General features: G+C 43.1%; 1 protein-coding gene across 1 annotated transcript; it reads left to right on the forward strand.

Annotated features, from left to right (window-relative positions):
* Positions 1-281: 281 nt before the first annotated feature.
* Positions 282-26,129, forward strand: LOC106571852 (amphoterin-induced protein 3-like). Its single transcript, XM_082961492.1, has 2 exons — positions 282-361; positions 24,701-26,129. The coding sequence occupies exons 1-2, from the start codon at positions 282-284 to the stop codon at positions 26,127-26,129; spliced, it is 1,509 nt and encodes a 502-aa protein (XP_082817618.1).
* The last annotated feature ends 237 nt before the right edge of the window (positions 26,130-26,366 follow it).

Here is a 26,366-nt window from a genome sequence, read left to right on the forward strand (position 1 = left end):
ACAGAACACCCCACCGAACCAGGACCAAGCAGCGGGAGGAAAAGGAGCGCGAGAGATGGGCTCGCGAGGGGAAGGAGTTCTGGACCTGGGAGGAGATAATGTCGGGGAAAGGACCCTGGCGGAAGGATTCCCAGGTCGAGGAGGTAAAGCCAGCCGGTAGACGGAGTCGCAGGCGGCGGTCGAGGAGGCCCGGAAAACACCCCCAAGAAATTTTTTTGGGGGGGCTAATGGGGTGGTCCGGAAGGGCAGAGGAAGAGCCCAGACCACTGCTCTCGTGGGGGATGACGGCGGAGGAAGAGACGAAGATGATGAGGCAGTTGATTGAGGACCTGCAGACGGAAGATCTGGAGGAGGAACCATGGTATGCGGAGTTGCGCGCTGTGTCGCCAGTGCGCCCGCACAGCCCGGTGCGTCCGGTGGACATGCCCAGCACATGCCGTGCTAGGATGGGCATCCAGCCAGGACGAGTGGCTAAACCGGCTCCACGCTTCAGGTCACCAGTACGTGTTCACAGTCCTGTCTGGCCCGTCCCTGCTCCCCGCACCAGGCTAGTGGTGCGTGTCCACAGTCCTGCCCGGCCCGTCCCTGCTCCCCGCACCAAGCCATGGTATGCGGAGTTGCGCGCTGTGTCGCCAGTGCGCCCGCACAGCCCGGTGCGTCCGGTGGATATGCCCAGCACATGCCGTGCTAGGATGGGCATCCAGCCAGGACGAGTGGCTAAACCGGCTCCACGCTTCAGGTCACCAGTAAGTGTTCACAGTCCTGTCTGGCCCGTCCCTGCTCCCCGCACCAGGTTGGTGGTGCGTGTCCCCAGTCCTGTCCGGCCCGTCCCTGCTCCCCGCACCAAGTCAGTGGTGCGTGTCCCCAGTCCTGTCCGGCCCGTCTCTGCTCTCCGCACCAGGTTAGTGGTGCGTGTCCCCAGTCCTGTCCGGCCCGTTCCTGCTCCCCGCACCAGGTTAGTGGTGCGTGTCCCCAGTCCTGTCCGGCCCGTCCCTGTTCCCCGCACCAGGTTGGTGGTGCGTGTCCCCAGTCCGGCCCGGCCCGTTCCTGCTCCCCGCACCAAGTCAGTGGTGCGTGTCCCCAGTCCTGTCCGGCCCGTCCCTGCTCCCCGCACCAAGTCAGTGGTGCGTGTCCCCAGTCCTGTCCGGCCCGTCCCTGCTCCCCACACCAAGTCAGTGGTGCGTGTCCCCAGTCCTGTCCGGCCCGTCCCTGCTCCCCGCACCAGATTAGTGGTGCGTGTCCCCAATCCTGTTCCGGTCGACGGCTCCGCTCCGGAGCCTGAGCATGCCGCTCCACAGTGGTCCAGTCCGGGCCAGAGGGGTAGGGTTAAGGGGAAGGCGGGGGAGAGAACACGCCCGGGGCCAGAGCCACCGAGGGTGAGGCGCCCACCCGGGTCCCCCCCCCTAATAGACTTAAGTTTGGTGCGCCGGGAGTACGCACCGTTGGGGGGGGGGGGGGTTCTGTCACGCCCTGACCAGGTGAACTCGGGTATATTGGGTCAGGGTGTGTCATGTTAGGTATTTTTCATTGGTTTGTGTTTGGTTTACGTTTTAGCCTTGTGTAGGCTCTAGGTGGGTTATTTCTATGTTGGGTTCTGTCGATTCCCAATCAGAGACAGCTGTCGCTAATTGTCTCTGATTGGGATCACATTTAAGTTGCTGTTTTCCCCACGCTGTTTGTGGGGTGTTGTCTCTTTGTTTGAGCACGTAACGTATCTGCATTTTTCTTGATTTTTGTGTACATGTTTAATTCCAGTGTGTTGAATAAACATGTGTTCGCTCCCAGCTGCGTTTTGGTCCGCTTCCTCGTCACCAGGCGACGAACGTTACACAGTTCTACTAAGCAATACATTTTTTTTTAAAGAAGTGTTAGAAAGGATTACCCTCACGTACTAACCTGCTTTTCTGAAACGGGTTACATATGTGGTAACTCCTTCAAGACTGTTGTAAAAGCATTCCAGTTGAAACTGGTTGAGAGAATACCAAGAGTGTGCAAAGCTGTCATCAAGGCAAAGGATGGCTACTTTGAAGAATCTCAGATATCAAATATATTTTGATTTGTTTAACACTTTTTGGTGACTACATGATTCCATATGTGTTATTTCATAGTTTTGATGTCTCCACTATTATTATACAATGGAGAACATAGTAAAAATAAAGAAAAACCCTTGAATGAGCAGGTGTGTCCAAACTTTTGACTGGTACTGTATGTGTTATTCCAATCTATAGGACGACGACTTACTTGGTTTTGATGGCTTTTAGTCTTGCATTTGCCTGTCAATTTTTGTGTGATATTGACAGCTTATTTTCCAGGAACTGTATTCTCTGAAAAAAGTAACATCTGTATGAGACTAACTTTGTGATATTTTTGTTTCAATGTGTTGGTTTGAGAATATTGATAATATTAAATATACTTATTCATGTCACTGTGGGAGAAAGGGTAATGTATAACATTTACATTATGTCAGGATATGTTATTGTTAGCCATCAGGGATCATATGGGAGGGATCCTCTGGGAGGAGTGGGGTGAGTAAACTTGTTTTAAGCTTTCCTAGTGTCAAGCTCTTACACTGATATTTAGAACCTAACAAATGTGTGTGCAATCAGCCACTGCGGGTGTATTATTATTATTACAATAATAATAATAATTCTGATTATTATTGTACTATAGACCTCCTTCAATTGGATGATTGCCTCCTTCATGACACGTGCTACATATTGCTTCCTTTGACAGCTGATCTTCCTGTATGCTCGTGAGGATGCCTCCTGCCACCTCTGTCACCTGTCAGACCACCTCCTGCAGACCACCTGCTGCTTCCTCTGCTATATCTGATTCCCTGTCCTCTCCTTCAAAAATAGAATATTAAACCTGTTGTATTGATATAAAACAAAAACGATGCATCTTTATTTGCTACCAACTTTGTAGTCGGCTTAGTTCTTTTTCTACTATGCCGTGCATCTGTTTCAGATTGAGTGGGTGGATTCCTGCAATTTATTCTGGTAGGTACTGCCTTGGAGGACAGTGTCTTCTGTGAACCCAGTGGAAAGAGACACATTTTTACCAGAAAAGTATCATACAGAGTTGAAGTAGGAAGTTTACATACAATTAGGTTGGCGTCATTAAAACTCACTTTTCAACCACTCCACAAATGTATTGTTAACAAACTATGGTTTTGGCAAGTCAGTTAGTACATCTACTTTGAACATAAGTAATTGTTCCAACAATTATTATTTTACCTTTATTTAACAAGAACAAATTCTTTTTTTCAATGACCGCCTAGGAACAATGGGTTAACTGCCTTGTTCAGGGGCAGAACAACAGATTTTTACCTTGTCAGCTCAGGGATTTGATCTTATAACCTTTCAGTTACATGTCCAATACTCTAACCACTCGGCTACCTACCGCCTCAATTCTTTACAGACAGATTATTTCACTTATAATTCACTGTATCACAATTCCAGTGGGTGAGAAGTTTACCTACACTAAATTGACTGTGCCTTTAAACAGCTTGGAAAATTCCAGAAAAGGATGTTATGGCTTTAGAAGCTTCTGATAGGCTAATTGACATAATTTGAGTCAGTTGGAGGTGTACCTTTCTTTTCTTCACAAAGATAGCTGTACCGTAATCAGAATAAAACACTCTTCAGAGTGTTCCTCGCCCACAGCATAACCCCCTTTCTTTAGGTACTCAAAGGACTTCTGCAGGCGGATGTCCCTACGCCTAATGTTTCTCAGCCATACAGTGGTTGCCCAACTAAAAGTTTTGCAATTATGACTTACAGGTAATTTGTGGTTTAGTACTGTACCATGCTTCACTACTTCTTTGCTCCAGACCAGCGCAAGGGGGAGTTAGAGCACCGATTATGCTTTTGGGTCCCAAGGCGCTACTGTGTCTCTAACTGAATGGGCGACATAAACCAAATAGAAACTGATAATTGTGCACGACTTCAGTATAACTTACTAAAAATGTTGTTACAATAAGGTTATTATTCTAAGACTACAATTAGGCTGTGGAAATGTTAGGATTATTTTGCTCTTACTGTAGTCTTACTGTTTTACTGTAGCCTACTCCTGACCAGTGGCGCGGTAGTCTAAGACCCTGCATCACAGTGCAAACTGCGTTGCAGCAGATGCTGGTTGTGCCGGCCACCTGTGCCGGCCACGACCGGGAGACCCATAAGGTGATGGTGGGCCTCTAAAAACAAAAATAAATAATTCTAAACAACAACCTGGTTTTATTTACAAATTAGTAACAATGTCTCACCCCATGTTCAAGAATGGCCTTATTCTCACTCACTTTACATTATTTAAAAACTAAATCATCATCAAAATATAGTTTATTATCATCATTATTAATTAATTTAGAATTATATAAAAGCCCCTTAGATATTCTCACAGATCAGATTTGCCCTAACGAAATATGCCCCTTAGAAAATAATTTAGAATCCTCCAATCCTCTAAATCTAATCATTGCCTGAGAGTCACGTCATTGAAAAAAAAAATGGATATACTGTAGGTCTACCGTAGGCGACATGAGTCTCACTAGTGTTGAGTAATGTGCTGTTAAAAGTGGTGTAGGTCTTATTTATTTAAAAAGCATATTGAAGTTAGAAGCAATAGAATTTGAAGAAATATGGTCAACTGTGGTCAACTGTTTCAGCACCAATTCGCGTTGCTCTGAGACAAGCATGGGGACTGGACTTGATAAATCAATGAGATTTTTATATTCACTGAATCTCCATTTAGGTTTGGGTTAGACTACAATTAGGGTGTCCAAATGTTATGCTCTTAGTACTGTAGCCTACTCCGGACCTTCACGTTGTACAGCACCATATTTTCCGTTCCATCATAACGGAAACCCTGAGGGTTTCGCTGTTCCTTTTTCTTGGAATAGAAACACCATAATATTAATCAAATTAATAAAGCTAAATTTCTCAGGAAGGAAATCCTTGCCCTGAGCTTGTCAGCTTTATTATCCAGAGACTGAACAGTAGCGAGTAATATACTCGGAAGAGGTGGGTGGTGTGCGCACTTCCTGAGTTGGACTAAAAGTCCACTCCAAGTACCGCCGGCGGTGTTTTGGAACAGCCTCTGGAATCAGTTCAATTGCCCTGGGGGGTACGAACAAAGGATCCGGTTTGGGAAAGTTGGATTCCTGGTTGTCATGCTGGTGAGTTACCAACGCTCTGATATCCAAAAGTTCTTCCCGGCTGTATGTAATAACACAACAAAAATTCCTGGGCTAATAATTTAAGAAATAACACTTAAAAAATGTCCTTAGAGCTAGAAACAAGGCAGCCATATCCATCGGCGCCATCTTCCTGTAATGTATCTTAATTTTTGAAAATGTTCCCAGAACTTCCCACAACAATGTGTTTTAAACAGGGGCAGAACTTTGGTTTTAGAAGTGGGGGAGACATAATTGTTTTTAAAAAAAAATTGTTTTTTTTAGGAAGAAGATCAGCTTTAATATTGCAGATAGATTGTGGCCTCCAACAATGTCATAGATATATTTAAAAAATATATATTTTCCTCTATTATATTCTCTTAACCCTACCATCCCTCCCCTATTGGAGTAAGCTAATGGACAACACTTAGGTTTCTACTTCCATCTTATGCATACTATATACTTTAAGGGCACGGTATATTTTACAATAGTTATCTTTTGTTTGTTTATAGTCAAATCAAATCAAATGTATTTATATAGCCCTTCTTACATCAGCTGATATCTCAAAGTGCTGTACAGAAACCCAGCCTAAAACCCCAAACAGCAAGCAATGCAGGTGTAGAAGCACGGTGGCTAGCAAAAACTCCCTAGACAGGCCAAAACCTAGGAAGAAACCTAGAGAGGAACCAGGCTATGAGGGGTGGCCAGTCCTCTTCTGGCTGTGCCGGGTGGAGATTATAACAGCACATGGCCTAGATGTTCAAATGTTCATAAATGACCAGCATTGTCAAATAATAATAATCATAGTAGTTGTCGAGGGTGCAACAAGTCAGTAACACAAGAGTAAGTGTCAGTTGGCTTTTTCGTACCCGATCTTTGAGAGTATCTCTACCACTCCTGCTGTCTCTAGAGAGTTGAAAACAGCAGGTCTGGGACAGGTAGCACGTCCGGTGAATAGGTCAGGGTTCCAGCAGGTCTGGGACAACAAGTCTGGGACAGGTAGCACGTCCGGTGAACAGGTCAGGGTTCCATAGCTGCAGGCAGAACAGTTGGAACTGGAGCAGCAGCACGGCCAGGTGAACTGGGGACAGCAAGGAGTCATCAAGCCAGGTAGTCCTGAGGCATGGTCCTAGGGCTCAGGTCCTCCGAGAGATAGAAAGAAAGAAAGAGAAAGAGAGAATTAGAGAGAGCATATTTAAATTCACACAGGACACCGGAAAAGACAAGAGAAATACTCCAGATGTGACAGACTGACCCTAGCCCCCCGACACATAAACTACTGCAGCATAAATACTGGAGGCTGAGACAGGAGGGGTCAGGAGACACTGTGGCCCCATCCGATGAAACCCCCGGACAGGGCCAAACAGGTAGGATGTAACCCCACCCACTTTGCCAAAGCACAGCCTCCACACCACTGGAGGGATATCTCCAACCACCAACATACCATCCCGGGACAAGGCCGAGTATAGCCCACAAAGATCTCTGCCACGGCACAGCCCAAGGGGGGGCGCCAACCCAGACAGGAAGACCACGTCAGTGACTCAACCCACTCAAGTGATGCACCCCTCCCAGGTACGGCATGGAAGAACACCAGTAAGCCAGTGACTCAGCCCCCGTAATAGGGGTAGAGGCAGAGAATCCCAGTGGAAAGAGGGGAAACCGGCCAGGCAGAGACAGCAAGGGCGGTTCGTTACTCCAGCCTTTCCATTCACCTTCACACCCCTGGGCCAGACTACACTTAATCATAGGACCTACTGAAGAGATGTGTCTTCAGTAAAGACTTAAAGGTTGAGACTGAGTCTGCGTCTCAGGCAGACTATTCCATAAAAATTTAGCTCTATAGGAGAAAGCCCTGCCTCCAGCTGTTTGCTTAGAAATTCGAGGAACAATTAGGAGGCCCGCGTCTTGTGACCATAGCGTACGTGTAGGTATGTACGGCAGGACCAAATCGGAAAGATGGGTAGGAGCAAGCCCATGTAATGCTTTGTAGGTTATCAGTAAAACCTTGAAATCAGCCCTTGCCTTAACAGGAAGCCAGTGTAGGGAGGCTAGCACTGGAGTAATATGATACAATTTTTTGGTTCTAGTCAGGATTCTAGCAGCCGTATTTAGCATTAACGGAAGTTTATTTAGTGCTTTATCCGTGTAGCCGGAAAGTAGAGCATTGCAGTAGTCCAACCTAGAAGTAACAAAGGCATGGATTAATTTTTCTGCGTCATTTTTGGACAGAAAGTTTCTGATTTTTGCAATGTTACGTAGATGGAAAAAAGCTGTCCTTGAAACAGTCTTGATATGTTCTTCAAAAGAGAGATCAGGGTCCAGAGTAACGCCGAGGTCCTTCACAGTTTTATTTGAGACGACTGTACAACCATCCAGATGAATTGTCAGATTCAACAGAAGATCTCTTTGTTTCTTGGGACCTAGAACAAGCATCTCTGTTTTGTCCGAGTTTAAGAGTAGAAAGTTTGCAGCCATCCACTTCCTTATGTCTGAGACACAGGCTTCTAGCGAGGGCAATTTTGGGGCTTCACCATGTTTCATTGAAATGTACAGCTGTGTGTCATCTGCATAGCAGTGAAATTTAACGTAATGTTTTCAAATGACATCCCCAAGAGGTAAAATATATAGTGAAAATAATAGTGGTCCTAAAACGGAACCTTGAGGAACATCGAAATTTACAGTTGATTTGTCAGAGGACAAACCATTCAAAGAGACAAACTGATATCTTTCCGACAGATAAGACCTAAACCAGGCCAGAACTTGTCCATGTAGACCAATTTGGGTTTCCAATCTCTCCAAAAGAATGTGGTGATCAATGGTATCAAAAGCAGCACTAAGATCTAGGAGCACGAGGACAGACGCAGAACCTCGGTTTGACGTCATTAAAAGGTCATTTACCACCTTCACAAGTGCAGTCTCAGTGCTATGATGGGGTCTAAAACCAGACTGAAGTGTTTCGTGTACATTGTTTGTCTTCAGGAAGGCAGTGAGTTGCTGCGCAACAGCTTTTTCTAAAATGTTTGAGAGGAATGGAAGATTCCATATAGGCCGATAGTTTTTTATAATTTCTGGGTCAAGATTTGGCTTTTTCAAGAGAGGCTTTATTGCTGCCACTTTTAGTGAGTTTGGTACACATCCGGTGGATAGAGAGCCGTTTATTATGTTCAACATAGGAGGGCCAAGCACAGAAAGCAGCTCTTTCAGTAGTTTAGTTGGAATAGGTTCCAGTATGCAGCTTGAAGGTTTAGAGGCCATGATTATTTTCATCATTGTGTCAAGAGATATAGTACTAAAACACTTTAGTGTCTCCCTTGATCCTAGGTCCTGGCAGGGTTGTGCAGACTCAGGACAACGGAGCTTTGGAGGAATACGCAGATTTAAAGAGGAGTCCGTAATTTGCTTTCTAATGATCATGATCTTTTCCTCAAAGAAGTTCATGAATTCATCACTGCTGAAGTGAGAGCCATCCTCTCTTTGGGAATGCTGCTTTTTAGTTAGCTTTGCGACAGTATCAAAAAGGAATTTTGGATTGTTCTTATTTTCCTCAATTAAGTTGGAAAAATAGGATGATCGAGCAGCAGTGAGGGCTCTTCGATACTGCACGGTACTGTCTTTCCAAGCTAGTCGGAAGACTTCCAGTTTGGTAGTCCCATCCTTCAGCTCCACTCAACCCCTCCCATCTATATCTGAACCCCATCCAGTGAACCCCAACCCAAGAAAAAGGTCTGAAATGATATGAATATGACTGGGCATTCTAACATGTCTGTATCCTTTCATCATCATCAATAGCGTCTCCCAGGTCTTCCTAAAATTTTTGTTTTACATGTTTTGTGTTGGGAAAAGCCTCTATCAACCCTTGATACAGTTTGGAAATAAACTTTGGGGGTTTGTCAGACTACCTTAAAATAGCATCTGGCTTTTGCTGGACAGAGAGAATAAAGTGTTATATCTGCAAAAATTCACCTCACCTCTGTCACTTACTGGACTTCGCTGGCTGCCTGACTCTGCTGAGACCAGTCACCATCTGATCCTCCTAAAATGAGGCATGACAAAAATGTACCCTTGGGTACATTTATACATTATATTATCCAAGAACAGAATCAATGGTCCAATAATTGAAATAACCATTATTCCCAGATCCCAGACTGTAGTTTTAAGCTTAAACTGCTGTCCTGTGGCTACTGTAGGTCTACCCATCAATCCAAGATGGAACTTTCTATCTTTTAAATGTTTTATTATTTAACCTTTATTTAACTAGGCAAGACAGTTAAGAACAAATTCTTATTTACAATGATGGCCTACCCCAGCCACACCCTAGCCCGGACAATGCTGGGCCAATTGTGCACCACCCTATGGGATTCCCAATCAGGGCCGGTTGTGACACAGCCTGGAATCAATCCAGGGTCTGTAGTGACGCCTCTAGCAGTGAGATGCATTGCCTTAGACCGCTGCGCCATCATATACTGTAAAATTCACCTGAGCTCTGTAGACTGGTCTTCCCTGGCTGTCTGACCCCGCTGGGACCCCTGTCACCGTCTGATCCTGCTAAAATGAGCAGTGTGTTGGGTACTGACTGCACTAGAGGGTTGCATTCCAGCAGGATGCCTGTGGGACCTGCGCATCCGACAGAGATCGTTGCTGAGTATTCTGCATTTTTCATGCGGGAGCAGGCGTTAAGACAGACAACTTTGGGATGAAAATATTTTTGTTGTCCCACAGATTATTTTGAAATGGTCCTCTTTCTGCTTTGTATGCGTTAGCCTACATATTGTATTAAAATACATATTTTTTTGCATTATTCACACACTCAGAATTCGCTGTTTCAACTTCAGTAGCCTACCTCTCCTAGTTGGGAATGAGAGTTCAAGTGTGCCTAGTATGTGTGGTCTCAATGAAATAGAGTAGGCTGCCTACATGGGCAGAGAATCACGTGTCAGTTCACTTGAATATGAAATTAACTTAAATATGATTAGACTGTAGTTTACTACAGTGTCTGTAAATAAATATTCATAAAGAAAAGAAGTGGAGGGCGCTCAACCAACTTGAGTCGAAGTGGAATCAAAAAATGTAACCAAAAAGGAAAAAGCACCACATTAGGTTAGGCTACTATGGTGAGCCGATTGTTGCGCCTTTTCATTTTCAATAAGTATGGATTACCCATTTATTTGTCTCTGCTTGCAAATCGTCCTCCAAGAAGGTAGGCTATATCCTATAGGACTATGCAAAACATAGCAAGTGTTGCTGTCATCATTCTTGCTGCTTCCAGTTCAGTAGCCACACCTGCGAGATAAGGTGCGGGTGTGACTCAATTAAATACAGTTGGCTATAGCTTATGTTTACATGGGCAGAAAAGCATGGGCAGTTATCTCTCCAAGGAAATGTACTTCCTAAATAGGCCTATGACTAGGCTTTAGTTCACTACATTGCATAGAAATAGACCTAAATATTGATCACCCATATTTCTCCGTCTGAAAATCTTCCCACTCCTAAACGGTAGGCTATAAAAATAGCTCAAGAGAAAGTGCAAGTCTCTCCAACTCTGCTCTCTTCAAACTACATCTAGCATAGTGGCTGATATTGCCCAGTAATACAATGTAAGGGCCATATGAGAATCTCTGGTAATTTAACCTATTTATGAAGTTATTTTTGCACATTTGATATTGCCTATAGGGCACAAAATTGCTGGGATCATGGCTGGCAAGTGAGCTGCATCACCACATACGCCTAAAATAACATTGCTGGACTGTGGTTGGATGTGGGACCAGTTCTTGCGGTTGCGGGTGGGAGTCGAACAGAAAGCAGACCACTACTTTTACATTGAAGCCTGTAACATTAGAGCTGTTTATTACTACAGTACATTCAGAAAGTATTCAGACCCCTTGACTTTTTCCAAATTTTGTTAGGTTAAAGTGGATAACTTTGACTTTTTTCTTCATCAATCTACACCCAATACCCCATAATGACAAAGCAAAAACAGATTTTTATACATTTTTGCAAATGTATAAAAAACAACATCACATTTACATTAGTATTCAGACCCTTTACTCAGTACTTTGTTAAAGCACCTTTGGCAGCGATTACAGCATCAAGTCTTCTTGGGTACAAGTTTGGCACACCTATATTTGGGAAGCTTCTCCCATTCTTCTCTGCAGATTCTATCAAGCTCTATCAGGTTGGATGGGGAGCATCGCAGCACAGCTATTTTTAGGTCTCTCCAGAGATGTTTGATCAGGTTCAAGTTTGGGCTTTGGTTGGGCATCCAGAGACTTGTCCTGAAGCCACAAGGATCTCTCTTTACTTTGCTTCGTTCATCTTTCCTTCGATCCTGACTAGTTTCCCAGTCCCTGCTGCTGAAAAGCATCCCACAGCACGATGCTGCCACCACCATGCTTCACCTTAGGGATGGTACCAGGTTTCCTCCAGACGTGACGCTTGGCATTCAGGCCAAAGAGTTCAATCTTGGTTTCATCAGACCTAATAGAAAAGGGACTGAATAGTTATGTAAGCAACATTTTTCAGTTTTTTTATTTGTATTAATTTGCAAACATAAAAAAAAAAAAAAAATGTTTTCTCTTTGTCATTATGTGGTATTGTGTGTAGATTGATGAGGAAATCAATTTTAGAATAAGACTATGACGTAACAAAAAGTGGAAAAAGTCAAGGGGTCTGAAAACTTTTCCGAATGCATTGTGTGAAAAGTAGCAAATTAGCTTGGGAAACTGACAGATCAATAACGTTACATTGACATACTGACTAATACAACTCCCATTGTACTGAAAAAGCATCAGAATATCAATCTTCAATTCTTTTTTCGTAGATGGTTTCATCGTTTGATTAAGGTCTAGTTTGATTGAGGCAAAAATTTGAGCTAATGTAAGCCAACTTTTGGCCAGTTCTCCCTGTAACGATACATCAACTGGCAAAAGCTTGCCATGTTCATTTACTTCTGAAACGTGACAAATCAAAGGCTACAAAACATTTCCATAAAAACAACTGTTGTTAGATATTAACAATAGCCAGCTCATATTGCTATCTGACAGATAACTAGAGGCTAGAGCTGACCTGGCTGTGGTAGCTACTCACTAGCGTATTCATTCACCTCAGTCAAGAGGGGATGAAACAATAGCTAAAGTTACATGTCTTCACACATGCCTGTTGCCCGCTCTGTGGTGTCTGCGTGGTCCTAAATCCAGTCGGAAAAATACACCAAACAGCCTACTCAACCGCTAAGAGGCGTCCACATGGTACAAAAGCGCACCGTTGTCACTATTTGTATCACATTCCAATTATAAAACTGAGGGGGACAAAAATGCAATGTGGGGGGGACAGGTCCTCCCAGTACCCAGTGAAAGTTGTGCCCCTGGTTGTAAATCAGAGTATTCAGGACGATGGGATAACTGCCACTCAATTTTGTCTGTCATTTTAGATCCATTACTTCTGTTCCCTGGGGGGAAGGGACCTCAATACCATGGTGTGCAAGGTCCTCGGCAAAATTGCTACCAATTATGTCCTCAAACACTACAGCTTGGGAGGGAGGTGGGAGAAGCGGTCCTTCCAGGACCTGGTGATTTGAGGGTTAATTTGGCTGGATGTCCTTTGGTTGGTAGACTATTCTTTACACACATGAGAAACTGATGAGCATGAAAACCCCAGCAGCGCTGTAGTTGTACACAAACCAGTGCGCCTGCCACCTACTAACATACCCCCTTCAAAGGCACTTAAATGTTTTGTCTTGCCCATGCACCCTCTTTATGGCACACATACACAATCCATGTCTCAATTGTCTCAAGGCTTAACCCATCTCCTACACTTCATCCACACTGATTGAAGTGGATTTAACAATTAACATCAATAAGGGAACATAGCTTTCATCTGGGTTCACCTGGTCAGTCTATGCATGGAAAGAGCAGGTGTTCATAATGTTTTGTACACTCAGTGTATACAGTATGTTTGTCTATGGTTGGAAAATTCTGGGAACTTTCAATAAATTCCCTTGCTTTCCTGAAATCCCGGTTAGAGGATTCCTGGAATCAGAAGGGAATAAGCAGGAAATCCGTAAACCTCCATACAGGTTTTCTAGGAATTTATTGAAAGTTCTATGCAACCCTATGTCTGTCTGAATCTTCAGTACCCGTTTTTGTAACTTTGACCACATCATAGCCATGCTGAAATCTGCATAACCCACGTAATCTTGATCTATTGCTTTTCTTAAATGATAGACTACATCACTATATTTTTTATACAGAAAGTAATAGAAAGATAGTATTTTCTGTTGCATTTTTCTCATTTGTTCCTACAATCCTGTCTCTATAACTCCCCTTCTACTAAACCCCATAGAAACACATGGAATAACACATTCATAAATGGCAAAAAGGACAGTCAAAACAAGGTTTTGAAGTGTCTGTCCTAAATCTAGGAGATATATACATAAAAAAACGACCTTCATAATTCCATTAGTTTTTTAATACTGGTACCAGTTACCTTCAGACGAGTCCCGTGACACTTGTGGCAGTTGTAGAGCAAAACTGAGAACACCATGGTGTTGGTGAGGATCTCCACTTTCCAATTAGTTTGTAGCCCAAACCGTTCGGGCACTACAAAACAGAAGTTGGCACATCGACGGTACCAAAGTCAGACAAGTTTACTGACACTTGTGGGGGTCATAGAGCAAAACAGAGAACACCATTGTGTTTGTGAAATAGATCCAATGCAAAAAAAACATCTAGTTTAAACTGAACAATTTTGATGGGGATTATTTTGTTATGTAACTTAGATTGACGCACCAGTTTAACTTGTTCAGATAAAAATTAAGAAAGGACCAGCACTCAAATGATATTATTTGCAGTTAAAGCTTTGTGTTAATTTTCTTAAATTCATGGTAGCAAAATGTCTTAATACACTACACGGATATGCTTGCAACATTCTCAGTGCTGTGTGCAGTTCTTGGACTTGCTTCCTGCCCCAACATGAACAGATGATTTTGATGGTTAGTAAGGGCTATTGGTTTGGTTGAGTGGCAGGCAGAGTTCCTATGAGCAGCCAGAATAGATCCCTCTTCCTGTAGAAAGGTGATCTTCTCCTTGTGCTCCACTATGTGACCATCTTCACAGATCAAACCAGATAAATGGGGTGTATTTTCAGTTAGAGTTAGGAGAGTTTGACTTCTGGGGTCTACGAAGGGCCTGAGTCTACTGGTGGAATCAAGGGCTCTGACAGATATATGGTTGAGCCCAAACATTTCTGGGTGTCTGATTGAGACATGGGCCAGAGGCATAAGAGAGTCAGGAGTTCTAGAGGATTCATGGTACTGTGTGTACTGTATATCCTATCCTTAGGCTGCACATTCTGAGTGTGTGACATGGAATGAGAGTTTGGGTTTTGTTTCAGTGTTAGCCACTGAGCAATGAGGTGTTTTGTTGTGAGTCCATCCTAGTGGAAGCATTCATGTTGCCCCTCATGTCACTCCTCTCCTCACTGCTTTTAAACATTGAGGGCACTAGTATTGCTAGATAGTTGATGTCCAGTTCAAGCTGCCCACTTTTCCTTCTGTTTCTTTTCTCCCCCTTATTCCTTCAACACAAGTTTCTCTTGTGGGCAGGAGCATGTACAGCAGTAGTTGCCATCCCTGCCTTAGTCATTGTGAGGGCAGAGACGTTTGATGATGTAGTATAAAGGCTTCCCCTCCTTGATCATTTGATTGCAGAATTTGACACACTGCCATCACAACCAATTACACTGCTACACAGAAAGTAATCATCCTCAGTGCACTTTCTGCGGTGTGCAGTTTTTTGAATCACGACCACAGACTGGCAAAATAGCTTTTACAAAGTACACCAACAGTCAGTGACAATCTGGCCCAGGTGGTGATCGTCTTTCCCGGTCAGGGTTCTGCTGAGGTCCTACTCCCAGTCTGCTTTCTGACCAATACAGCATTTTCTTTCTCATCACCTTTGTGTATGCAGTATGTGACATGATTTGTGTTATGTCCCGATTCTCTACCTCAGGGGTTCGGCTCAAGACCCAAATTTGGAATTACCTGTCCTCCAACACACCAAATTAAGACAAAATAGTATTCTATGTGATTATAAATGTATTACCTTGCGACCCACCTCTCACATACCCAGGGCCCACTTTGAGGCCTGACCCATAGTTTAAGAAACCCCACTCTACCTCCCTAAGTGTGCACCAATGGCATCCTTCATTAAAGTATTGAATTGAGTCATGTTTTTTTTCCATTCTGGTTTGGATTTAAAACCCAGCAAATGCATATGATTTCAGATTTTTCTGGTTGAAAGCACTGATTTTTTGCTAAACATAAATTAATTAAATAGCAATGAACTACCTACCAATGTACAATGCTAAAATGTTGGGAAGGACACAATATGCATAAGATCCCTGATAATAGTATTTAACTAAATAAGATCTCTTTGTTTTAAAGGTTGCAGAGAGGGTTGCGGAGGAGGTTGTGGAGGATTGAGCCCTTGACTCCCCTGTACCGTAGATGGTGTTCAGACAAGAGAATTGTGTAATCCTGTGTGTGTGTGTGTTATGTATGTGTGTGTACGCCAATTAGATTGCATATTTCTGAATTGTTAACTAAAAATAGAAATGTGATAACCTGTTGGGGGTAGGGGGCAGTATTGACATGGCCGGATAAAAAACGTACCCGATTTAATCTGGTTACTACTCCTGCCCAGTAACTAGAATATGCATATAATTATTGGCTTTGGATAGAAAACACCCTAAAGTTTCTAAAACTGTTTGAATGGTGTCTGTGAGTATAACAGAACTCATATGGCAGGCAAAAACCTGAGAAGATTCCTTACAGGAAGTGCCCTCTCTGACAAGATCTTGTTCTTCTTGTCTCTGTTTATTGAAGACTGAGGATCTTTGCTGTAACGTGACACTGCCTACGGCTCCCATAGGCTCTCAGAGCCCGGGAAAAAGCTGAATGATATCGAGGCAGCCCCAGGCTGAAACACATTATCGCTTTTGGCAAGTGGCCGATCAGAGGACAATGGGCTTAGGCGCGTGCACGAGTCGACCCCGTGCTTTATTTTCTTTCGTCTTTTTACCTAAACGCAGATTCCCGGTCGGAATATTATCGCTTTTTTACGAGAAAAATGGCATAAAAATGGATTTTAAACAGCGGTTGACATGCTTCGAAGTACGGTAATGGAATATTTAGAATTTTTTTGTCACGAATTGCGCCATGCTCGTGACCCTTATTTACACTTCGGATAGTGTCTTGAACGCACGAACAAAACGCGGCTATTTGGATATAACGATGGATTATTTGGAACCAAACCAACATTTGTTATTGAAGTAGAAGTCCTGGGAGTGCATTCTGACGAAGAACATCAAAGGTAATCAAACTTTTGTAATAGTAAATCGGAGTTTGGTCAGGGCTAAACTTGGTGGGTGTCTAAATAGCTAGCCGTGATAGCTGGGCTATGTACTCAGAATATTGCAAAATGTACTTTCACCGAAAAGCTATTTTAAAATCGGACACCTCGGAAGCACAAAGGAGTTCTGTATCTATAATTCTTAAAATAATTGTTATGTTTTTTGTGAACGTTTATCGTGAGTAATTTAGTAAATTCACCGGAGGTTTGCGGGGGGTATGCTAGTTCTGAACGTCACATGCTAATGTAAAAAGCTGTTTTTTGATATAAATATGAACTTGATTGAACAAAACATGCATGTATTGTATGTATAACATAATGTCCTAGGTGTGTCATCTGATGAAGATCATCAAAGGTTAGTGCTGCATTTAGCTGTCTTCTGGGTTTTTGTGACATTATATGCTAGCTTGAAAAATGGGTGTCTGATTATTTCTGGCTGGGTACTCTGCTGACATAATCTAATGTTTTGCTTTCGTTGTAAAGCCTTTTTGAAATCGGACAGTATGGTTAGATTAACGAGAGTCTTGTCTTTAAAATGGTGTAAAATAGTCATATGTTTGAGAAATTGAAGTAATAGCATTTCTAAGGTATTTGAAAATTGCGCCACGGGATTACACTGGCTGTTGCGTAGGTGGGACGATTTCGTCCCGCCTAGCCCAGAGAGGTTAAATAAGCATGCCCCTTTCAAGAAATTTAGAACCAGGAACAGATATAGCCCTTGGTTCTCCCCAGACCTGACTGCCCTTAACCAACACAAAAATATCCTGTGGCGTTCTGCATTAGCATCGAACTGCCCCCGCGATATGCAACTTTTCAGGGAAGTTAGAAACCAATACACATAGGCAGTTAGAAACGGCAAGGCTAGCTTTTTTAAACAGAAATTTGCTTCCTGCAACTCAAACTCTAAAACGTTCTGGGACATTGTAAAGTCCATGGAGAATAAGAACACCTCCTCCCAACTGCCCACTGCACTGACGATAGGAAACTCTGTCTCCACCGATAAGCCCACTATAATTGAGAATTTCAATAAGCATTTTTCTACGGCTGGCCATGCTTTCCCCCTAACTACCCCTACTGCATTTAACAGCACTGCACCCCCAACAGCTACTTGCCCAAGCCTCCCCCATTTCTCCTTCTCCCAAATCCATTCAGCTGATGTTCTGAAAGAGCTGCAAAATCTAGACCCCTACAAATCAGCTGGGCTTGACAATCTGGACCCTTTCTTTCTAAAATTATCTGCCGAAATTATTGCAACCCCTATTACTAGCCTGTTCAATCTCTCTTTCGTGTCGTCTGAGATTCCCATAGATTGGAAAGCAGCTGCTGTCATCCCCCTCTTCAAAGGAGGTGACACTCTTGACCCAAATTGCTACAGACCTATATCCATCCTACCCTGCCTTTCTAAGGTCTTCGAAAGCCAAGTCAACAAACAGATTACCGACCATTTCGAAACCCACCGCACCCTCTCCGCTATGCAATCTGGTTTCAGAGCTGGTCATGGGTGCACCTCAGCCACGCTCAAGGTCCTAAACGACATCGTAACCGCCATCGATAAGAAACAATACTGTGCTGCCGTATTCATTGACCTGGCCAAAGCTTTTGACTCTGTTAATCACCACATCCTCATCGGCAGACTCAGTAGCCTTGGTTTCTCAAACGATTGCGTCGCCTGGTTCACCAACTACTTCTCTGACAGAGTTCAGTGTGTCAAATCGGAGGGCCTGCTGTCCGGACCTCTGGCAGTCTCTATGGGGGTACCACAGGGTTCAATTCTTGGGCCAACTCTTTTCTCTGTATACATCAATGATGTCGCTCTTGCTGCTGGTGAATCTCTGATCCACCTCTACGCAGACGACACCATTCTGTATACTTCTGGCCCTTCTTTGGACACTGTGTTAACAACCCTCCAGACGAGCTTCAATGCCATTCAACTCTCCTTCCGTGGTCTCCAACTGCTCCTAAACACAAGTAAAACTAAATGCATGCTCTTCAACCGATCGCTGCCTGCACCTGCCCGCCCGTCCAGCATCACTTCTCTGGACGGTTCTAACTTAGAATTTGTGGACAACTACAAATACCTAGGTGTCTGGTTAGACTGTAAACTCTCCTTCCAGACTCACATCAATCATCTCCAATCCAAAGTTAAATCTAGAATTGGCTTCCTATTTCGCAACAAAGCGTCCTTCACTCATGCTGCCAAACATACCCTCGTAAAACTGACCATCCTACCAATCCTCGACTTCGGCGATGTCATTTACAAAATAGCCTCCAATACCCTACTCAACAAGCTGGATACAGTCTATCACAGTGCCATCCGTTTTGTCACCAAAGCCCCATATACTACCCACCACTGCGACCTGTACGCTCTCGTCGGCTGGCCTTCGCTTCATAATCGTCGCCAAACACATTGGCTCCAGGTCATCTACAAGACCCTGCTAGGTAAAGTCCCCCCTTATCTCCGCTCACTGGTCACCATAGCAGCACCCACCTGTAACACGCGCTCCAGCAGGTATATCTCTCTGGTGACTCCTAAAGCCAACTCCTCCTTTGGTCGTCTCTCCTTCCAGTTCTCTGCTGCCAATGACTGGAACGAACTACAAAAATCTCTGAAACTGGAAACACTTATCTCCCTCACTAGCTTTAAGCACCAGCTATCAGAGCAGCTCCCAGATCACTGCACCTGTACATAGCCCATCTATAATTTAGCCCAAACTACTAACTCTTCCCCTACTGTATTTATTTATTTTATTTATTTTGCTCCTTTGCACCATATTATTTATATTTTAACTTTGAACTTTCTTCAAACTACAAATCTACCATTCCAGTGTTTTACTTGCTATACTTTATTTACTTTGCCACCATGGCCTTTTTTGCCTTTACCTCCCTTATCTCACATCATTTGCTCACATTGTATATAGTCTTATTTTTTTCTACTGCATCATTGATTGTATGTTGTTTTACTCCATGTGTAACTCTGTGTTTTTGTATGTTGTCGAACTGCTTTGCTTTATCTTGGCCAGGTCGCAATTGTAAATGAGAACTTGTTCTCAACTTGCCTACCTGGTTAAATAAAGGTGAAAAAAAAAATTCATGCTAATAAAGCTTATCTGAGAGACAAGAGAAAGAAAGAGAGAGGGACATTGGCAGTTTACACACACACACTGTATCCCTCTCTTAATCCACAGGGATTTAGTCGATCCATCAGTATGAACATTTTAAGTATAACACACTGTCAAATAGGTGCCATCAGAAAGTATTTACACCCCTTGGCATTCTCCACATGTTGTGTTATAACCGGCAATTAAACTGGATTACATTTCTGTGTCATTGGCCTACACACGATACCCCATAATGTCAAAGTGGACTTATGTTTTCGGTACTTTTTACAAACTAATTAAAAATGAAAAGCTGAAATGTCTTCAGTCAATAAGTATTTAACCCCTTTGTTATGGCAAGCCTAAATAAGTTCAGCAGTAAAAATGTGCTCAACAAGTCAAATAATAATAGACTGTGTGCAATAAGTGTTTAACAGTTAAAACAGTTGGGAGAAAACTGAGCTGGATCAACATTGTAGTTATTTGACAATATGACAGAGTGAAAATAAGTAAGCCTGTATACAATACAAATATTCTAAAACATGCAATAAGGCATTAAAGTAAAACTGTAAAAAAATAATAACTTTAAGTCCTGAATACAAATAGTTCTTTTTGGGGTGAAAACCAAGGCACATATCACTGAGTAACACTTCATATTGTCAAGCATGGTGGTGGCTGCATCATGTGTATGCTTGTCATCGCCAAGGACTAGGGAGTTTTTTTAGGATAAAAAGAAACTGAATAGAACTAAACAGACAAAATCCTAGAGGAAAACCTGATTCAGTCTGCTTTCTAACAGACACTGGGAGACAAATTCATCTTTCAGCAGGACAATAATCTAAAACACAAGACCAAATATACGCTGGAGTTGCTTACAAGATGACATTGAATGTTCCTAAGTGACCTAGTTACAGTTCTTACTTAAAACGGCTTGAATATATATGGCAAGACTTAGCTGTCTAGCAAAGAATAATGTGCAAATATTGTACAATCCAGATATGCAAAGCGCTTAGAGACGTACCCAGAAAGACGTACAGCTGTAATCACTGCCAAAGGGGATTCTAAGATGTATTGACTCAGAGAATGGAATAGTTATCTAACAAGATACAGTTGAAGTCGGAAGATTACATACACTTAGGTTAGAGTCATTAAAACTCGTTTTTAAACCACTCTACAAATTTCTTGTTGACAAACTATAGTTTTGGCAAGTTGGTTAGGACATCTAGTTTGTGCATGACACGTCATTTTTCCAACAATTGTTTCAGACAGATTATTTCACTTATAATTCACTGTATCAAAATTCCAGTGGGTCAGAAGTTTACATACACTAAGTTGACTGTGCCTTTAAACAGCTTGGACAATTCCAGAAAATGATGTCATGGCTTTAGAAGCTTCTGATAGGCTAATTGACATCATTTGAGTCAATTGGAGGTGTACCTGTGGATGTATTTCAAGGCCTACCTTCAAACTCAGTGCCTCTTTGCTTGACATCATGGGAAAATCAAAAGAAATCAGCCAAGACCTCAGAAAATAAATGTAGACCTCCACAAGTCTGGCTCATCCTTGGGAGCAAATTCCAAATGCCTGAATGTACCACGTTCCCATGTATAAACAATAGTACGCAAGTATAAACACCATGGGACCACGCAGCCGTCATACCGCTCAGGAAGGAGACGCATTCTGTCTCCTAGAGATGAACGTACTTTGGTGTGAAAAGTACATATCAATCCCAGAACAACAGCTAAGGACCATGTGAAGATGCTGGAGGAAACAGGTACAAAAGTATCTATATCCACAGTAAAACGAGTCCTATATCGATATAACCTGAAAGGCCGCTCAGCAAGGAAGAAGCCACTGCTCCAAAACCGCCATAAAAAAGCCAGACTACGGTTTGCAACTGCACATGGGGACAAAGATCATACTTTTTGGAGAAATGTCCTCTGGTCTGATGAAACTGTTTGGCCATAATGACCATCGTTATGTTTGGAGGAAAAAGGGGGAGGCTTGCAAGCCGAAGAACACCATCCCAACCATGAAGCACGGGGGTGGCAGCATCATGTTGTGGGGGTGCTTTGTTGCAAGAGGGACTGGTGCACTTCACAAAATAGATGGAATCATGAGGTAGGAAAATTATGTGGATTTATTGAAGCAAAATCTCAAGACATCAGTCAGGAAGTTAAAGCTTGATCACAAATGGGTCTTCCAAACAGACAATGACCCCAAGGATACTTCCAAAGTTGTGGCAAAATGGCTTAAGGACAACAAAGTCAAGGTATTGGAGTGGCCATCACAAAGCCCTGACCTCATTCTTCTAGAGAATTGTGGGCAGAACTTAAAAAGCGTGTGCGAACAAGGAGGCCTACAAACCTGACTCAGTTACACCATCTCTGTGAGGAGGAATGGGCCAAAATTCACCCAACTTATTGTGGGAAGCTTGTGGAAGGCTACACGAAATGTTTGGCCCAAGTTAAACAATTTAAAGGCAATGCTACCAAATACTAATTGAGTGTATGTAAACTTCTGACCCACTGGGAATGTGATGAATGAAATAAAAGCTGAAATAAATCATTCTCTCTACTATTATTCTGACATTTCACATTCTTAAAATAAAGTGGTGATCCTAACTGACCTAAGACAGGGAATTTTTACTAGGATTAAATGTCAGGAATTGTGAAAAACTGAGTTTAAATGCATTTGGCTAAGGTGTATGTAAACTTCCGACTTCAACTGTATATTTGTGTTTTATTTTTCATCAAAACATTTTTTTATGACACTACAGAGTATTTTGTGTAGATCGTTGACCCCAAAAATTACAATTAAATCAATTCTAATATTCCTTGTAACACAAAAACATTTGGAAAAAGTCAGTGTGAATACTTTCTGAAGGGACTGTAATGGTCACCGCATTAAATGTTAAATGTTAATGTTTTAAGCCTCCAAACCCCATCCTCTGTTAATGGCAAAAAGAAGGCAGATTGAAGAGGGAAAGAGAGAAAGAGAAAAGGGTCACGAGAGAGAGGCGGCGAGAATGGGGAGAGAGAGAAAAAGAAGGCACAGTAGTAGAGAGTAAGGAGGGAAACAACCATCATTATTTAATCATGAGAGTGGTGGAGAAACATGGTATGCTCTATATGAGATTGTGGGAGATTAAGTGAACTGTGTTGTGCTTGTAACACACAGCAAAGCACTGCAGGATGTTTATAAAGCACCGCTCGCAGCGGAGGATGGATAAAGCCCTCAGAGCAACTTTCACAGCGGACAGAGACTGAGTGAGTGAGAGAGAGGCATCTCTGCTCAGGATTCCACCTGGGGAGAGGGATCAGAAGCTTTCACTTCGAACTGAACAGTTGGGTACATGCGGATAGCTTATAATGAAGTACAATTTTGGGGTCCTGAAGTTAGAAGCAACAATTGGATACTTCTGTGAAGGATTGCTTATAATGAAAAGTACTTTGGGGAAAGAGAAAACAAACAGGATTCATCATCTTTGAGAAGTTTGTTTGAGCAGGTCTTGGAGGTGTCGTAGAGTAAATATCTGATAGTGTGATTAACTTCTGGTCATGTTCTTTAATCTTATTCATGACACTTATGTGTCAGTGGTAGCAATCAAGTTTTAATAGCATTTTGGTGACGATGAAGACAAACCATTGAATCACTTTTACAGGAGGGGAGTTACTCTTCAGGTAAAATGAACTGCTATTCTGTATATTAACCCCTGGTACTTTTACTCTTGACTACAAAGACAGAACATTCTTAATGAAAACATGCATCAGGATATCGCAAAGTGTTGTTACTGTGACTGTTTGTTTCCTCATAAATAAAATATTTGGTAGTTTCACTAGAATGAGTTAAATGCATATAATTATCAGGGTATATATGCGATAAGTGGATAATAAAAATCACTGGATAATAAAAAAAGGGGGCACGGATTATAAAACTTCTAGACAGAGAGGTAATTTACAGATTATAAAGGCTTTCTATGGTTTATTTAGTGATACATTTTTCATGCTTAGCCCTGTAAAAGTATTCTGACCATCCACTATTAAGATCTCTCTTGGGCATTTCCATGTAAAAAGCCCCATGATCAGTAGGTTTATAGGAGCACATCACACTTGGTGTCAAATGGAAGCTAAGAGTCTATATTTGAGAAATTAAGGCATATATATATATATATACACAGTTCCAGTCAAAAGTTTGGACAGACCTACACATTCAAGAGTTTTTCTTTATTTTTACTATTTTAGAATAACAGTGAATAACAGTGAAGACATCAGAACTATGAAATAACACATATGGAATCATGTAGTAACAAAAAAGTGTTAAACAGATCATAATGTTTTATATTTTAGATTCTTCAAAGTAGCCACCCTTTGCACACTCTGTAGACATCTTTGCACACTCTTGGATTTTTTTTTTAACACTTTTTTGGTTACTACATGATTCCATATGTATTATTTCATAGTTGTGATGTCTTCACTATTATTCTACAATGTAGAAAATAGTAAAAATAAAGAAAAACCCTTGAATGAGTAGTAGTGTCCAAACTTTTGACTGGTACTGTATATATAATTTTTCAACCATTTTCCATCCAAATGATTCACAGTACAGTATAGCACAGTACACATTAGTACATTACAGTAAAGAAAAGTAGAGTACGGTATAGGTCAGTATAATACAGTACAGTAGAGCACACTAGAGTACAGTATAATTTACTGTATTGTACTGTGGTGTGCTCTACTATGCTCTACTCAGTACAAAACTCCATCCCACCAAAACAGACTGAAATTTCAGGTGGTCTTTTCAAACAGCTCTTACACTAAATGGGCATTGTCATCATTTTCACAATTTCACAGTATTCCAACCTCAGTGTGGAAATATATATAAAACACAGCAAATCACATTTTTGATTGCACTGGGCCTTTAAAGTGAAAGATCGGAGTCTCAGCGTCATTCTGTTACCTCAGAATTTCCCTCTACTGTTTTCATTTAACCAGGGAGCCCCATTTAAATAACAAATCTCTTTCCTTGCCTAGGAGACTGGGCCAGAGCAGAATGACCTCTCACTTCCCTCCAGTTACCACTGTGGTGCTGCTGTGTCTCCTGCTACACTCCACCGATGGGACATGTCCCTCCATCTGTCTCTGTACCTCGGACACACTGAGCTGTGGCTCCCAGGGCCTCACCAGACTTCCCCTCCTCCTGCATCATACCACTGCCACCCTGGACCTCAGCTACAACCGGCTGGGTTGGATTGGCCCAGGCAGCTTCTCCAGCCTGCCCAGACTGGACACCCTCCGCCTGGCCAATAATCAGCTCTCCACCATAGGCCATGGGGTCTTCCACAATGCCTCCAGCCTCCGCCACCTGGACCTGTCCTCCAACAGGCTGCAGGTGATGGAGCAGCACTGCCTGCAGGGTCTGTGGAGGCTGGAGGAGCTGCTGCTCTACAACAACCGTATCGCCCACGTGGAGGGTGGGATGCTGAGCGGTCTGAGCAGCCTCAGGAAGGTTTACTTCAGCCTCAACCAAATTACAGAATTCCCTTTCTTTTCCATACAGGACCACAGTCATCCGTTTCTCACCATGCTAGACCTATCCTCCAACCGTCTGACCACACTACCCTGGGAGGATGTGAAGGCACTACCGGGGTCAGTTCAGAAGGGACTGTACCTCCATAACAACTCACTGGTGTGTGAGTGCTCCATGTACAGTGTGTTCTGGCACTGGGAGCAGAGGGGTTTTGACTCAGTCCGGGAGTTTACAGAAGAGAACACCTGTCTGATCTACGGCGAGCCCCGCTCCTCAGTACAGATCCTCCAGCACTCCCGCTACTTCCAGAACTGTACGGTGGGGAAGGTGGTCTCACTGCCTGTGGCTGTTCTCATCTCCAACCTCATAGTGTACGAGGGGGAGAGGGTGCAACTGGACTGCCAAACCTCCCTTCGAGGTAAAGAGCTGTCATACATGTGGGTCTCACCAAATCAGGAGCATCTGACCTGGACAAGCTTCAATGACACCCTCATGAACGTGTTCCCTAATGGGACTTTGGAGATCCCAGCAGCCAGGGTGAATGACACGGGAGTCTATGTATGCATGACCCGGGACAACAAACACATGCTGAACGCAACTAGGGAGGTGAATGTCACCGTGGTCAGTGCCATGCCTTACTCCTTCAGCACAGGCTACACCACCTTGCTGGGCTGTGTGGTCTCCCTGGTTGTCATACTCATGTACCTCTACCTGACACCCTGCCGGTGTGGGTGCTGTAAGCAGCCCCAGGCCATCCCCATCCCGGCCTACAACCCGGGCACCCTGGCCTCCATCTTCTCCCCCACACTGAGCAACAAGCACGTGGTGTTCATAGAGCCCATGCTGGAGGATCAGAACGGGGGCCTGAGGGTGGCTCTTGCCACGGAGCGGTCCACACTGCAGTGGGAGTGGGACACCAGCGGACTCACCTAGTTAAACTATGAGAACCTGCCGCTGACAAATAGCACTTTGACAATTGAGCCCCTAACTGACAACATACATGTAACAGGTAGTTCTAATGGAAGACTGTAATTACATCCTCGTTCCTCTCCTCTTTGTCTCGTGGAAGGCTTCATCTAACCGGACTATCCTTGGGAATAATCGCTGAGCCATGAAGAGAGTGAAAGAGAGCTCCTCACAGGACTGTACAAGGGCTCTTACTAATGTTCC

Source organism: Salmo salar, chromosome 15 (assembly GCF_965601325.2).
Source record: "Salmo salar chromosome 15, fSalSal1, whole genome shotgun sequence".
NCBI lineage: Eukaryota > Metazoa > Chordata > Actinopteri > Salmoniformes > Salmonidae > Salmo > Salmo salar.